An 11357-nucleotide genomic window follows, 5' to 3' on the forward strand; every position below is an offset into this window, starting at 1 on the left:
ATAATATTTGAATTAGGACAAGCATCACATTCCTTCTTTTCCAAATACGATTTACATTTGAAATTCATTAACAAGATAACGGATTATGTTGCTACCGAAAACACGACTGGCCCTATTAATTGAGAGAGTCAAAAATGGCCAGGCATGACACAGTTTCAGTGGTTCTAGGATGATCTTCACTGATAATACTGCCCTGCTACCCAAAGTCACCCCACTCGTCCCCAAATAACTATTTCCCCTCTGCCTGACCACTTATCTGAAACTAAACAATTGGGAATCGTTTTTACTTAAATTTTTTTTATCTCATTTTAAAAGGCAAATAAGTCTGGGAGAGGACATAGAGGTCTTTTATATGAATCATTTACATCTCATCAAATATTCTTAAAATGCTTACTAAGTGTGAGGCAACGTTCAAAGTACTAGAGACAAGGAAATGAGAAGGAATGCCCTCACCCTCGAGTCACTCAGCCTAGTGGGCGAAGAATCACATGCCCGTGAGTCAATCTCATGGAATTTGATGTTGGCTGGTACAAAGGGGCCTCATGAGTTGCGAGGTCCAGTCTTCTTGAGTCAGAATGAGGAGAAATCTACAGACACTCGGTGGTAGGGGGTGGTGAAGGCAAGAAACACACAGACCTGGGGATTATGAAGGATACGAAGTCCCGGCAGATTCAAGGGCAGAGCAGTGCTAACAGGTGAACTGGAAGAAGTCCAGTAAGCCTGGAGTTCTGGGGACATCTGAAGAAACAGGAAGAGACAAGGCAGTATATTTTCTCTGGTCCCTCACTAGCTTCCAGGTCCTGTACTTTAGATCCATTATGTGATCTGAGCTTGGGTAAGTGATATTATTATTATCCCCATTTTACAGATAAGGAGGACGAAGCAGTAAGAGGTTAAGTAACTTGCCAAGGTCCCTGAGCCTATAAAGTCTCAGAGATAGGCTGCAAACCAGGGGGTCAGCCAGCATCTTCTCAATGCAGTTTGTGAGAGAGGGAGCGTCCAGAAGCACAAAGCCACCGGAAGCCTTCAGAGAGATTTCAGGTGATGAGAAGAGCGTGCTTGGCCCATGTGCGAAGCAGGTTCATCCGCCTGGGCTTTATTTGAGGCCCGGACTGCAAGGTCTCCTGAGGCAAGGTAGTGGACATCTTAGAGAAAATTGAGGGCTTCCCCCTTTCTACTCATTTGGGCAGCATCTGCTTCCAAGAAGTCACCACCCAGATCAATTCAGGAGCAGAATTAATCACCTCCCTACCCACTGCTTGGAAAGACCTCACACCGGGTCCTACTAAACAAAACCAATGGCCATTAGGGATGGAATTCACCGTCCTCAAAGGGAATGATAGAACTTAATCTCCATCTCTCATCTCCAGTCATCAGCCAACACCCAATTGTCCGCTATCATGGGCTCCCTCTTGCTCTGACTCCCTCATGCCCACAATGCCTTCTGCTTCCTTACTCCAGCTTAGCTTGCTTTCCTCCCCACCTATGAACCTCTGCCACTACATGCCCTGGAACCACAGCGTCATAGCCAGCGAACTCCTTTTTACCCTCAACGCTCTACTTGGAATACCCCCTTCCACGTCCCTGCCTTAATTGAAGCCACTGGGCACATGTCATGTGACATACACAGAATGAGTAAAGACCATGCCAGACTTAACCCATTAAATATTATTTTGCTTTAAAAGAGAAATTGATCACAAAAATCATGGTGAGGGGAAGGAAGAAACTGCCCCAATCTTCACTGTCACTCATTCCAGAAGGAAATGTACATCATGGTAGGACATCCATTTAATGAGCATTTATGTACAGGCACTGTGCTAAACACCACCTTCATTTCTCACCACCAGCCCCTGAGACAGGAATATTCTCTACTTCTCGGATGAGCATTGTGAGGCTCCAAAAAGTTAAATCTGTTCCCAGGTCACGGAGCCTGGGTATAGAGTTGGGACTCCAATGACTTCATCTGCCATACGCCGAGGCAATTTGTTCTCTCTCCTTGATTCACACCTTAGCTATCTTGGTGATGTAATTTGAATATTCTCAGGAAAACCATCTTGAATCCTGACGTCCCTCCCAAATGGTTTCCATACATCATATATGTGTTTTATCATTTTCCTACAAACAAGGCTCTCTTCTCTAGGATAACTTGGGTCTCGATTCCATGGGTATTGCCTTTGCATTTCTAAAGAAACATGAAGAAATGTCTTCCCATTACGTTTTCCTGTGTAATTTCAGTAGACAGTCAGGCCAGAGCTTATGATCCTAGCCTTTCTAAGGAACTGAAACCTCTGCTGTGGTTCATGGAGTATATGTCGTGAGCAGGTCACCCCTAGGTCCCACTGAAAACATTCACACCAACTCTATTATGGTTGTTATTCCCTTTTCCTCTAAGGAGGTAACTAAGCCTCAGGATGTTAAGGAATTTACTTAAGGTGAGAGTGAAAGCCACAAAACCCAGATTTTAACCCCGTGTCTTTGCAATCTTATGCAAGTTACACTATCAAAGTGAATCTCCAGGGTGCCTAGGTGGCTCAGTCAGTTAAGCGTCTGTCTGGGCTCTGGTTCTGATCCCAGGGTCCTGGGATGAAGCCTGCACTGGGCTCCCTGTTCATTGGGAAGCCTGCTTCTTCCTCTCTCTCTGCCTGCTTGCTCCCCTTGCTTGTGCTCTCTCTCTCTCTCTCTCTCTCTCTCTCTCTCTCTGTGTCAAACAAATACACTTTTTTTAAAAATCTTAAAAAAAAAAAAAAAAAAGGTGAATCCCCAAAGAAGGGCTCCACAAAACTCTTCCTATCCCTCCACCTTCCGCAAGAACTACTGAATCAGAGATATGCCTAGGAGCCTGGAAAGTTTTTATTTCAACATGCAAGAAGACTTTATGTAACCAGTTTGTATGGCTCTAGGAACCACTCCCCTACCTTCTGGAACAGAGCATCTTGTGGTGGAACATTCAAGATGCTCTTTTTTTTTTTTTTAATTTTATTTATTTATTTGACAGACAGATCACAAGTAGGCAGAGAAGCAGGCAGAGAGAGAGGAGGAAGCAGGCTCCCTGCTGAGCAGAGAGCCCGATGCAGGACTCGATCTCAGGACCCTGGGAACACGACCTGAGCCGAAGACAGAGGCTTTAACCCACTGAGCCACCCAGGTGCCCCTAAAGATGCTCTTTTAATAAGCATCCTACATCAAAAAGTATTTCAAATTACCTTGTATCCTGAATAGATCCTCCTAATCTCCCTGCTACAGATAAACCGGGGAGTGGGGGCAAGGGAAGAGAGATGAGTAAAGGACAGGTAAGTTCCAAGTAAACCTCTGAGCAAATGAGTAAGTAAGGGTTATGCAAAGTCAAAAAGAACAGTACACTTGAAGTGTATTTAAGAAGTACACATTTAAAGGAAGGTGCAGGGGGGTTCTAAAGGGGAGTAAGAGACACAGGCTTCCGGTTTGGGAATGGAAAAAGTCACAGGAATAAAAGGTACAGCAAAGGGAATACCCTGTATATTATACTCTCCCTGTGCAGTGACACAGGGCGGCAACACTCTTGGGTGAGCCCAGCCGAGCATAAAGACTTCAATCACCTTGTGAAACACCTGAAACTAATGCAACTATGTGTGTCAACTACACTTCAACAATAACAACAACAACTACTCCACATTTAGGATGTATGTCATTTCTAGAGTTCTGGCCCAGCGCAAGCGTTTGTGTCAAGGGAAGGAAGTAAGGGAGGAAAGGAGGAGAGGGCAGGAGCGGGAGAGGGGCGGCAGGCGGGCGGACAGGATCACTTTGGAATGCAATTAGCGGACCGGAAAAAAGGAGAAAACTTGCCGGGAAAGACAAAATGCAGAGGAAACAGTAAGGAGGAGAGGAAACGAAAGACAAAAAGTTATAATGAGGGCCTGACTAGCACCAGAAATGTAAGCACCTCTTTTTGCTGTATTCTCATCAGCAGGTCTCCAAATTGTGATATTTTGGGTTTTGTTGCTTTTACGTGCGTGTGTGTGCGTGTGTGTGCGTGTGTGTGCGTGTGTGTGTGTGTGTGTGTGTGTGTGTTTTATTTTGAAAAAGGTAGAATTCGCTCTGAATGTCAAGGCAATGTCAGCTCCTGCAAGAAAAGGCAACTGAATAGGTAGCCAGCAAAATATAGTCTCCATTATACGCGGCTAAAAAAAAAAAAGGAAAGAGAGAAAAAGAACCCTCCAGGGAATTTGCATACTAGTCAGACTTGGGTGCCCTGCAGTGGGTGGTTCCGGCTGAGAGGCAGCTCTATTCTTAGATGTCTGAGCTGAAACAGGAGGGTGAACGCTGGTCACCGCTGCTCGAGGGCCTTCCGTCAGTCCCCTTACCGGGGTTCACGTGTCAGATCAAATGCCCCGACCCTGCGGAAAAGACCATTGTCATCAGACACGTCATCCCCTTTTTTTCACGGGCCAATCTCAAAACAGGGCTGTTTCTGTCAGGAAAGTACTGAAATGTGGTCTTTCCCTGGCATTAATAATTGCACTTTTTTAGGAGCTAGAAGGTTTGTTTGGGGTTTTTTTTTTGGTTTTGTTTTTTTTTTTTAATTTTGTTTTTGTTTTTGTTTTTTTCATTTTTCTCTCCCATTCTTTTTGTTAACAAAATTTTATTACAAGGGCATGTATCTACCTCAAGGTAGAAAAAAAAAATGTGTACTTTTCCTTTAAGTAACAACACGATGGGCCTGGTTTTCTGGTTGTGGGGCCCTTAACTACAATCCAAGCGACATTAAGAATTAATTTATTCTATTATGAGGCAAGTCTTTGGTGCCTCTTCCAAGATATTTTCTACTTCAATACATTCATAGCTTAAAAAGCCAAAAGATAGTGAGGTTGCCAGTATAAGCCTTTCTTACTAGTGATTGGAACTCAGTCTTCAACATACTTTTTTTTTTAATTTATCAGAATGTAAATTTTAAGAAATAGATTTCTTTTTTGAAGTTTTAGTTTATGTTTCTCCACCCACGGCTTCAGGGAAGCCTGTAGCCTATCAGGCTTTGCTTTCATTATCTGAAACTCTGCCCCAGAATCCAGAAATAGATGTAAAATCATATTTAAGATGAGAAGTCCCCAAAACAGCATTTTTCTTGAGGCCTCCTTTTCTCCTACCCTCTCTTAAGCTCTCTAAGCAAGAACAGATGTGAAGAAAACAAAAATGCACACTCTCTAAATGATTCCAAATCGGCGCACATTGCTTCATCATTTTGTCATTTGACAATTTAACACACTGGCCTGGGGGAGCTAACACAAAAGAAATGGATACTTTATATGAGGCCAATTAATTTATAAATGAGTGATATTAAAAGTGAACTTTCTGGACTCAGAGAGAAACTCAGGAGAAACATAAAACCACCCTCAAAGGAAAAAAAATGAGGAACACATGTTATATTTGGACCTTAAAAAATATGAAGGTCAAGTGTACATGAGATAGAGATATATGATATTGTTATTTGATTTTTCATTTCGGTGTGCACAGTTACCCTCAGAGTATTCTTTTTAAAGATCACAGTTCTTTTCCAAGAAGATATTCACTCTTTTTCCTTAAGTCTGTATGTGGATAGAAGAATACAGTTTCATAAAGAAAATTGCTCTCAATAAAATGAAGACTGAGAAAGACTCAGAGAAATGTTCCAAAACAGTGGTTTATGGGACTTCAAGATTTCATACATTAATAAAATTTCTATCATTAAAAAGGCATTAAACGGCGGGGGGGGGGGGCTGGGTGGCTCAGTCGGTTAAGCGTCTGCCTTTGGCTCGGGTCATGATCCTGGGGCCCTGGAATCGAGCCCCACTTTGGGCTCCCTTCTTATTACGGAGCCTGCTTCTCCCTCTCCCTCTGCAGCTCCCCCTGCTTATGCTCTCTCATGCACTCTTTCTCTCTCTTTCTGTATCAAATAAATAAATAAAATCTTAAAAAAAAAAAAGGCATGAAATGTATAGGCTCAGGATAAGGTAGAGCTTTTTTTTTTTTTTTAAACCAAAGACATGTATCTTCATGAAAAACTCCCTGCATTGCCCTTTCACTTTTCCAGTAGCAGAGAGAATAAAAATAATAATAATAAAAATAAAACAAAATGGTAAAAATAAATTTAAAATTAAATTAAATTTAACAAATTAAAAAATTGCAGTCTCTAAACTAAATGTTTAAAATATTAACTACTTGGCAGACCCAAAGCAGTGTGAGCTAAAATGAGGCAAATTTTGCCTCCTTTATGAGGATGCATATAAAAACTTACTTGATTAATCTCACAACTATAGTGATAGTGTTATTTGGCCTGTTCTTAATATTACCTTCTGAGCATCCAACATTCAATATTGAAGAAATTAGTTAAAAATAATGATCAAAAGAATGAAGATCAATTTCATCGATTTTGGGACAAGGAGTTGATCACCAAAATAGTACATTTTATGAACAGTAGGTCTTGTCCCCAAAGATGAAACTTGACTGAGATTGGCTGTGTATCACAGCCTTCTGTCTATAAAGTAGCAACCTAAGATGGGTGTCCCAGCACCAACACTTGATAGCAGACATTAAGTGGTATGTTGTGTGTATGTTTCAATGAAGATAGCATGTTTCAATACACCATGTTTCATTGAATAAAAATTGTGGATTCAGGATGCCTAATGAAAACGAACTTTGCGTAGCTGCTGGCACTTACCAATTTACCCAACTCGGGGAGCTGAAGAATGTCTAGATCTTGTCAGCACCAGAACTGGCCACCAATTTCTTACTGTACACTAGACCTTGGGTCTTGACCCCACTGAAGATTCTCCAAGAATGGTGAATTTTGTTCTTGAATCATGGCCATTTGTGACCTCTGCCTCAATCAACAGGGCCAGGCTGAAGATGGTCTTGGTTGAGGCCAGGAAGGCCCACCCTGGAATGCCGGGTGCTCCCCAGCTCTTGGGATTTGGGTCCATTTCCACCAGGCAGGGGCTGTGTCAGCCCCTAGACAGGATCTTCAAGATGGAGAGACAAAGCTGGTAACCTCGGACACATTTGTTTCGATTCCTGTGTCCTCCTTACAATACACACATTAGGTCCCCAACGAGTATTTGACCCTGGAACCCTCAATTCTTCATAGTGGTTGTACTCATGTGAGTTCGTGGGCCAAACAGATGGTGAGTTCCGAACAGGGCTGACTTGCCTGTTAAGCACTGCCTGCGTGCCTCTTCAGCTTGGATTATTCACGAGGCGGGTATAATCTGGGTTAATCCAAAATTAACATGGATTGCCCAATTGTTCCCTTCCTGGCTGAGCCAATTACTCCCACACACACAACCTCTTCTGCTGAATATATGATTTCAGACTACATCTTAAGTTTGCCTAAGCATGGTAGAATTGAACGACATGAACCACAGTTAGGTTAAAAGTCTGACTTAAATATTTTGGTGACCACATTTATGACTTTAATTGTTTGAACATAATTCAAATAGAGTTAGGGGGGAAAAAAGGCATACTTGGCTCAGGTTTTAATTCTCCCATATGCTACCCAACACATCGAAGTGTATGTCAACAGAGGAAACATCTTTTTAGTTTCACTTACCCCTAAACAGTGATTTATAGTAATAACTCTTAACCCAGGAGGCTGATTTGATTTGAAGATTTATTTTTTAAGTAATCTCTACATCCAACATGGGACTCAAACTCACAACCCTGAGATCAAGAGTCACATGCTCTTCCGACTGAGTCAGCCAGCCGTCCCTGATTTGACTGTTCTAATCACCAAAAAACCCACTGAAATTTTTAACTCAAAGGAAGGAATGAAAAGACAGTGAATGTGTAACGTATCACTTCCACCAATCACATTTATCGGTAAGAAATGCACAGCATTTAATATTAGTAACCATATAAATGTCCTCCAGGGTTCACTGAATCTGTTCTCTTCTCCCCACCACTAGCAACCTGCCCCCAGGCTATTTTATATCAGCCAGGACACATTGTGAACCACCTGGACATTCCCCTGCCATTTTCCTTACCTAAAACAGGTGCTTGGTGTTTAAGGTGTTTACATATTTCTTGTATGCTGTGCTTTCAAGCATTAAGAATTCAAATTCATTTCACTATAGAAACAAGAACCAGAAGTGCCACAAGGCAGTAATAGACATGAATTGACTCCCAACACTCATCATATCTGCCCGGGAGTCAGTTTCACCATTTCTTCTTCCAGCATGACCCACTGGCAACATCTTAGGTGTGGTATACACTACAGACCACTCAGGTTAACTGGAGACAAGTTCTTGAACCCACAGGATCAGGACCAGGTTCATTTGCATTCACTGTATCCCTAATCTCTCTTTGGGAATTAATTCCAGTGTACTGACCCTTCCCAAGTTCTCCAGAAAATTTTCTATGTTAGAGTGTGAAACTGTATTTGTTACAGATTATCACCCAACCCCACTCCCCAGCAAAATCTGTCATTTATCTGATTGAATCATGAAAAAACTTTTTATTGCTAGGGTTGAATTCATTTTTAAGAGCTTTACATCTGAGATGTAGTTTCTAGAATCCAACTGGAAAAGACCCAATGACTACCAAGAGATCGAAGAGACAATTTCTTCTTTTATGTTCCAAATTGATGCGCACACTCAATAAAAATTATCCAGGTTCTCCATGCTCTTCCGCAACTACAGAATATACGGAATCCGAGCAAGCTCCCGGGGAGAAACCAAGGAATGGAAGGGATGTAACATCTATCCATGCTATAAAATTGTCACCAGGCATACGCACAAACTACTAAGTATTTCCAAAGTGAAAGGAGTCTTTCTTTAGAAATCGTAAAGCCTTCACCCTCTTGTAGGTAAAAGAGGGAGGCCTGGAGGTTAGTGAGTTAGAAGCCACGTAAGTCATTAGTGACAAAACCAGGACAGGACCACCACGAGGTCCAGTTCCACGCTTGTTTTCACAGTGCTGTTCTGCCCTTGGGTCCTCTTTCCAGGCTTTGCAGGAATATGATAAGGGATAAACTATCACCATCATCAGTGGTCTCACAACGCACGTACACAGGGTATTTCTACAACATCTTCTAATTCTCTTTCCAACCCTCAAGATCAACTCCACTTACTGTCTCTTGTTTTATTCAAAATATTTGTTCTAAGTAAATTAATAACATCCATTTTTAGAGGGTGCCTATCCATAGCCATAGTCAGTTTTCGGTTTGGCCTCTCCAAAGTAGTGTACTGACACCGATCCATTGGCTAATTGTTGAAACAGAGAATGTTTGAGAAAATGTGAGCGCACTGCTTTCTACCCAAGTACCACTAGGAACAGGTCCAACAGAGCATTCTGTTCTCTACCGAGGTAATTATGGAGGATTAAAGGATGGGTGGTGAAAGAAAACCAATAGTCTTCATTACTTTTTAATTGTTTGACTTTATTACTGTTGCACCATTTATACAATTACATATAATTTCAATGCATCCATTGTACATTTTTTTTGTTTTTTTTTTATTTTTATTTTTTTTCCATTTTCCAATGAGTGGTGTGTTGGTGTCTGTGACACAGAATGGAAGAGAAACCGGAACTGCAATGAACGCAGACTTTTTTTTTTTTTTTTTTTTTTTTTTCATTTCCACTGACCAATAAACAGAACTACAGGTGCACCCAACCACGGACATGCATTAACTCGTCATGAGAAATCTAGGGAGGCTAAGTAGGATGAGAGAATGTTTGTTACTCCCAAAAATACCTGGGGAGGAAGAATGGAGTATTGGCATCAAGATACACGTGGACAGGCTAAGTGGGCTGTCTGAAAGTTGGCATTCATCCACAACATTAAAAAAATATCAAAATAAGAAAAGCTGTAAATTAAAAAGAAAACACAGAAAATACTGCTCTCATAAAGATCTGATTGCCTTGGCATAGGCCCCGCGGGCAGAATCAATCGCATCACTCCCAACCCCCTTGCAGAAGACAAGAACATCCGGATCTTGGCGGCGGAGAGCGTGTGGCAGCAGTCGGTACGGCAGATGTGTACTTTCAGACATTGATCTTCAAAATCCAGGACTGACTGGGAACGTGGACTGAAGGTATATTAGATATTTCCCCACAAAAATACTATTTGGATTCTCCCCACCCCCTCCCTCCCTCCCTCGATGGGACAGCATCCTTTTTAGTTATTTTTTTATTTCCTTGGGCAATACATATCATGACTTCCGATTGAAACGAGTTAGTAGAGGAGAGAGAGAGAGACAGAGAGAGGACACAGAGAGAGAGACAGGCGGCGGAAGCGGGACCGGGCTCAGAGGTGTCCGTGTTACTCTTTGACCGCTACGGTTTGCTCGGCGCTGGCCGCGGGCGCCTCGGCGGCGTCGTCTGCGGGGGCTGCGGGGGCCGGGGCCTTGGCCGTGGAACTGGGCGCTTCCGTGGCTGCCGGGCTCTCCTTGGACGACGGGGCAGCCTCGGTGCTGCTGGGTTTTGAGTCTGAAGCCGGGGCCCCGTCGCTTTTCGTCTCCTGCGCGGCAGGAGCTGCGGGAGCCTCAGTCTTTGTGGGTTCCCCGGCCTCCGGGCCCTTGTCATCCGCCTTGGCCTCCGCGGGCGCCTCGGGCTCCGCAGCCTGCGGGGCGTCGCCGGCCGCGGGCTCGGGCTCGGCCTTCGGGGGCTCGGCCTTGCCCTCGGCCGCCCCCTCCGTCTGCTCGGGCTCCGCCTTCGGGGCGTCTTCCTTGGCGGCGGCCGCCGTGTCTTTGTCGCCTTCCTTGTCTTCGGGCTTGCCGGCCGCCGCGTCCGGGCCGTCCTTGTCGGGCTTCTCCTCCTTGGCCTCCTTCACCTCCGCGGTCTCGGCCGCCGCCTGGGCCTCGTTCTCCTTCGGGGTTCCCTCCTCTTCGGTCCCGGCTCCTTCGGCCTTCTTGTCTTTGTCCTTGGCCTTCTCATCGTTCACGTTGTATCCCTTCTTCTTCTTGCTGAGCTTGCCTCCCATCTTGCGGTTCTGCAACACAGCACAACGGGGCACAACACGACACGGGTTACTGCGGGCTCGGGAGGCAGGATCGGCGCCCCCGCCCCACCTCCCGCCCCCATTCCCGGGCCGGACTCCCACCCCCGACGGTGACGGCGCTGGGGGGCGGAGCCTCCTCCAGGGGGCCGGGCCAGGAAGGCGGCGAGGCCAGGGACGGCACCGCGGAAGGCCCGCGTCCCCCGGGGAGGCGGGGAGGCCGGCGGAGACCCGCCCACCACCAGCCCCAGCGCCCTCGTCTGCCTGCGCCTGCACCTGCACCTGCACCTGCACCTGCACCTGCACCTGCGGCTTCCCAGCCTGCACAACTGGGAGAACGAGACTTCTCCGTAGACACCCCTCAAGTCTGCCGTCGTTTGTTTTCAGAGGCCAGAACGGACCGCGATGCTGCTAT

The 11357-nt window shown here is 44.7% G+C and overlaps 1 protein-coding gene across 1 annotated transcript; it reads right to left on the reverse strand.

Annotated features, from left to right (window-relative positions):
* Window positions 1-9379: 9379 nt before the first annotated feature.
* BASP1 (brain abundant membrane attached signal protein 1) lies at window positions 9380-10927 on the reverse strand (the record flags this gene model as incomplete). Its single annotated transcript, XM_080804562.1, has 1 exon — window positions 9380-10927. One exon carries the CDS (start codon window positions 10925-10927, stop codon window positions 10268-10270), a length of 660 nt encoding a protein of 219 aa, XP_080660688.1. The 3' UTR covers window positions 9380-10267.
* Between the last annotated feature and the right edge of the window lie 430 nt (window positions 10928-11357).

Source organism: Martes martes (assembly GCF_963455335.1).
Source record: "Martes martes genome assembly, chromosome: 5".
Taxonomy (NCBI): Eukaryota; Metazoa; Chordata; class Mammalia; order Carnivora; family Mustelidae; genus Martes; species Martes martes.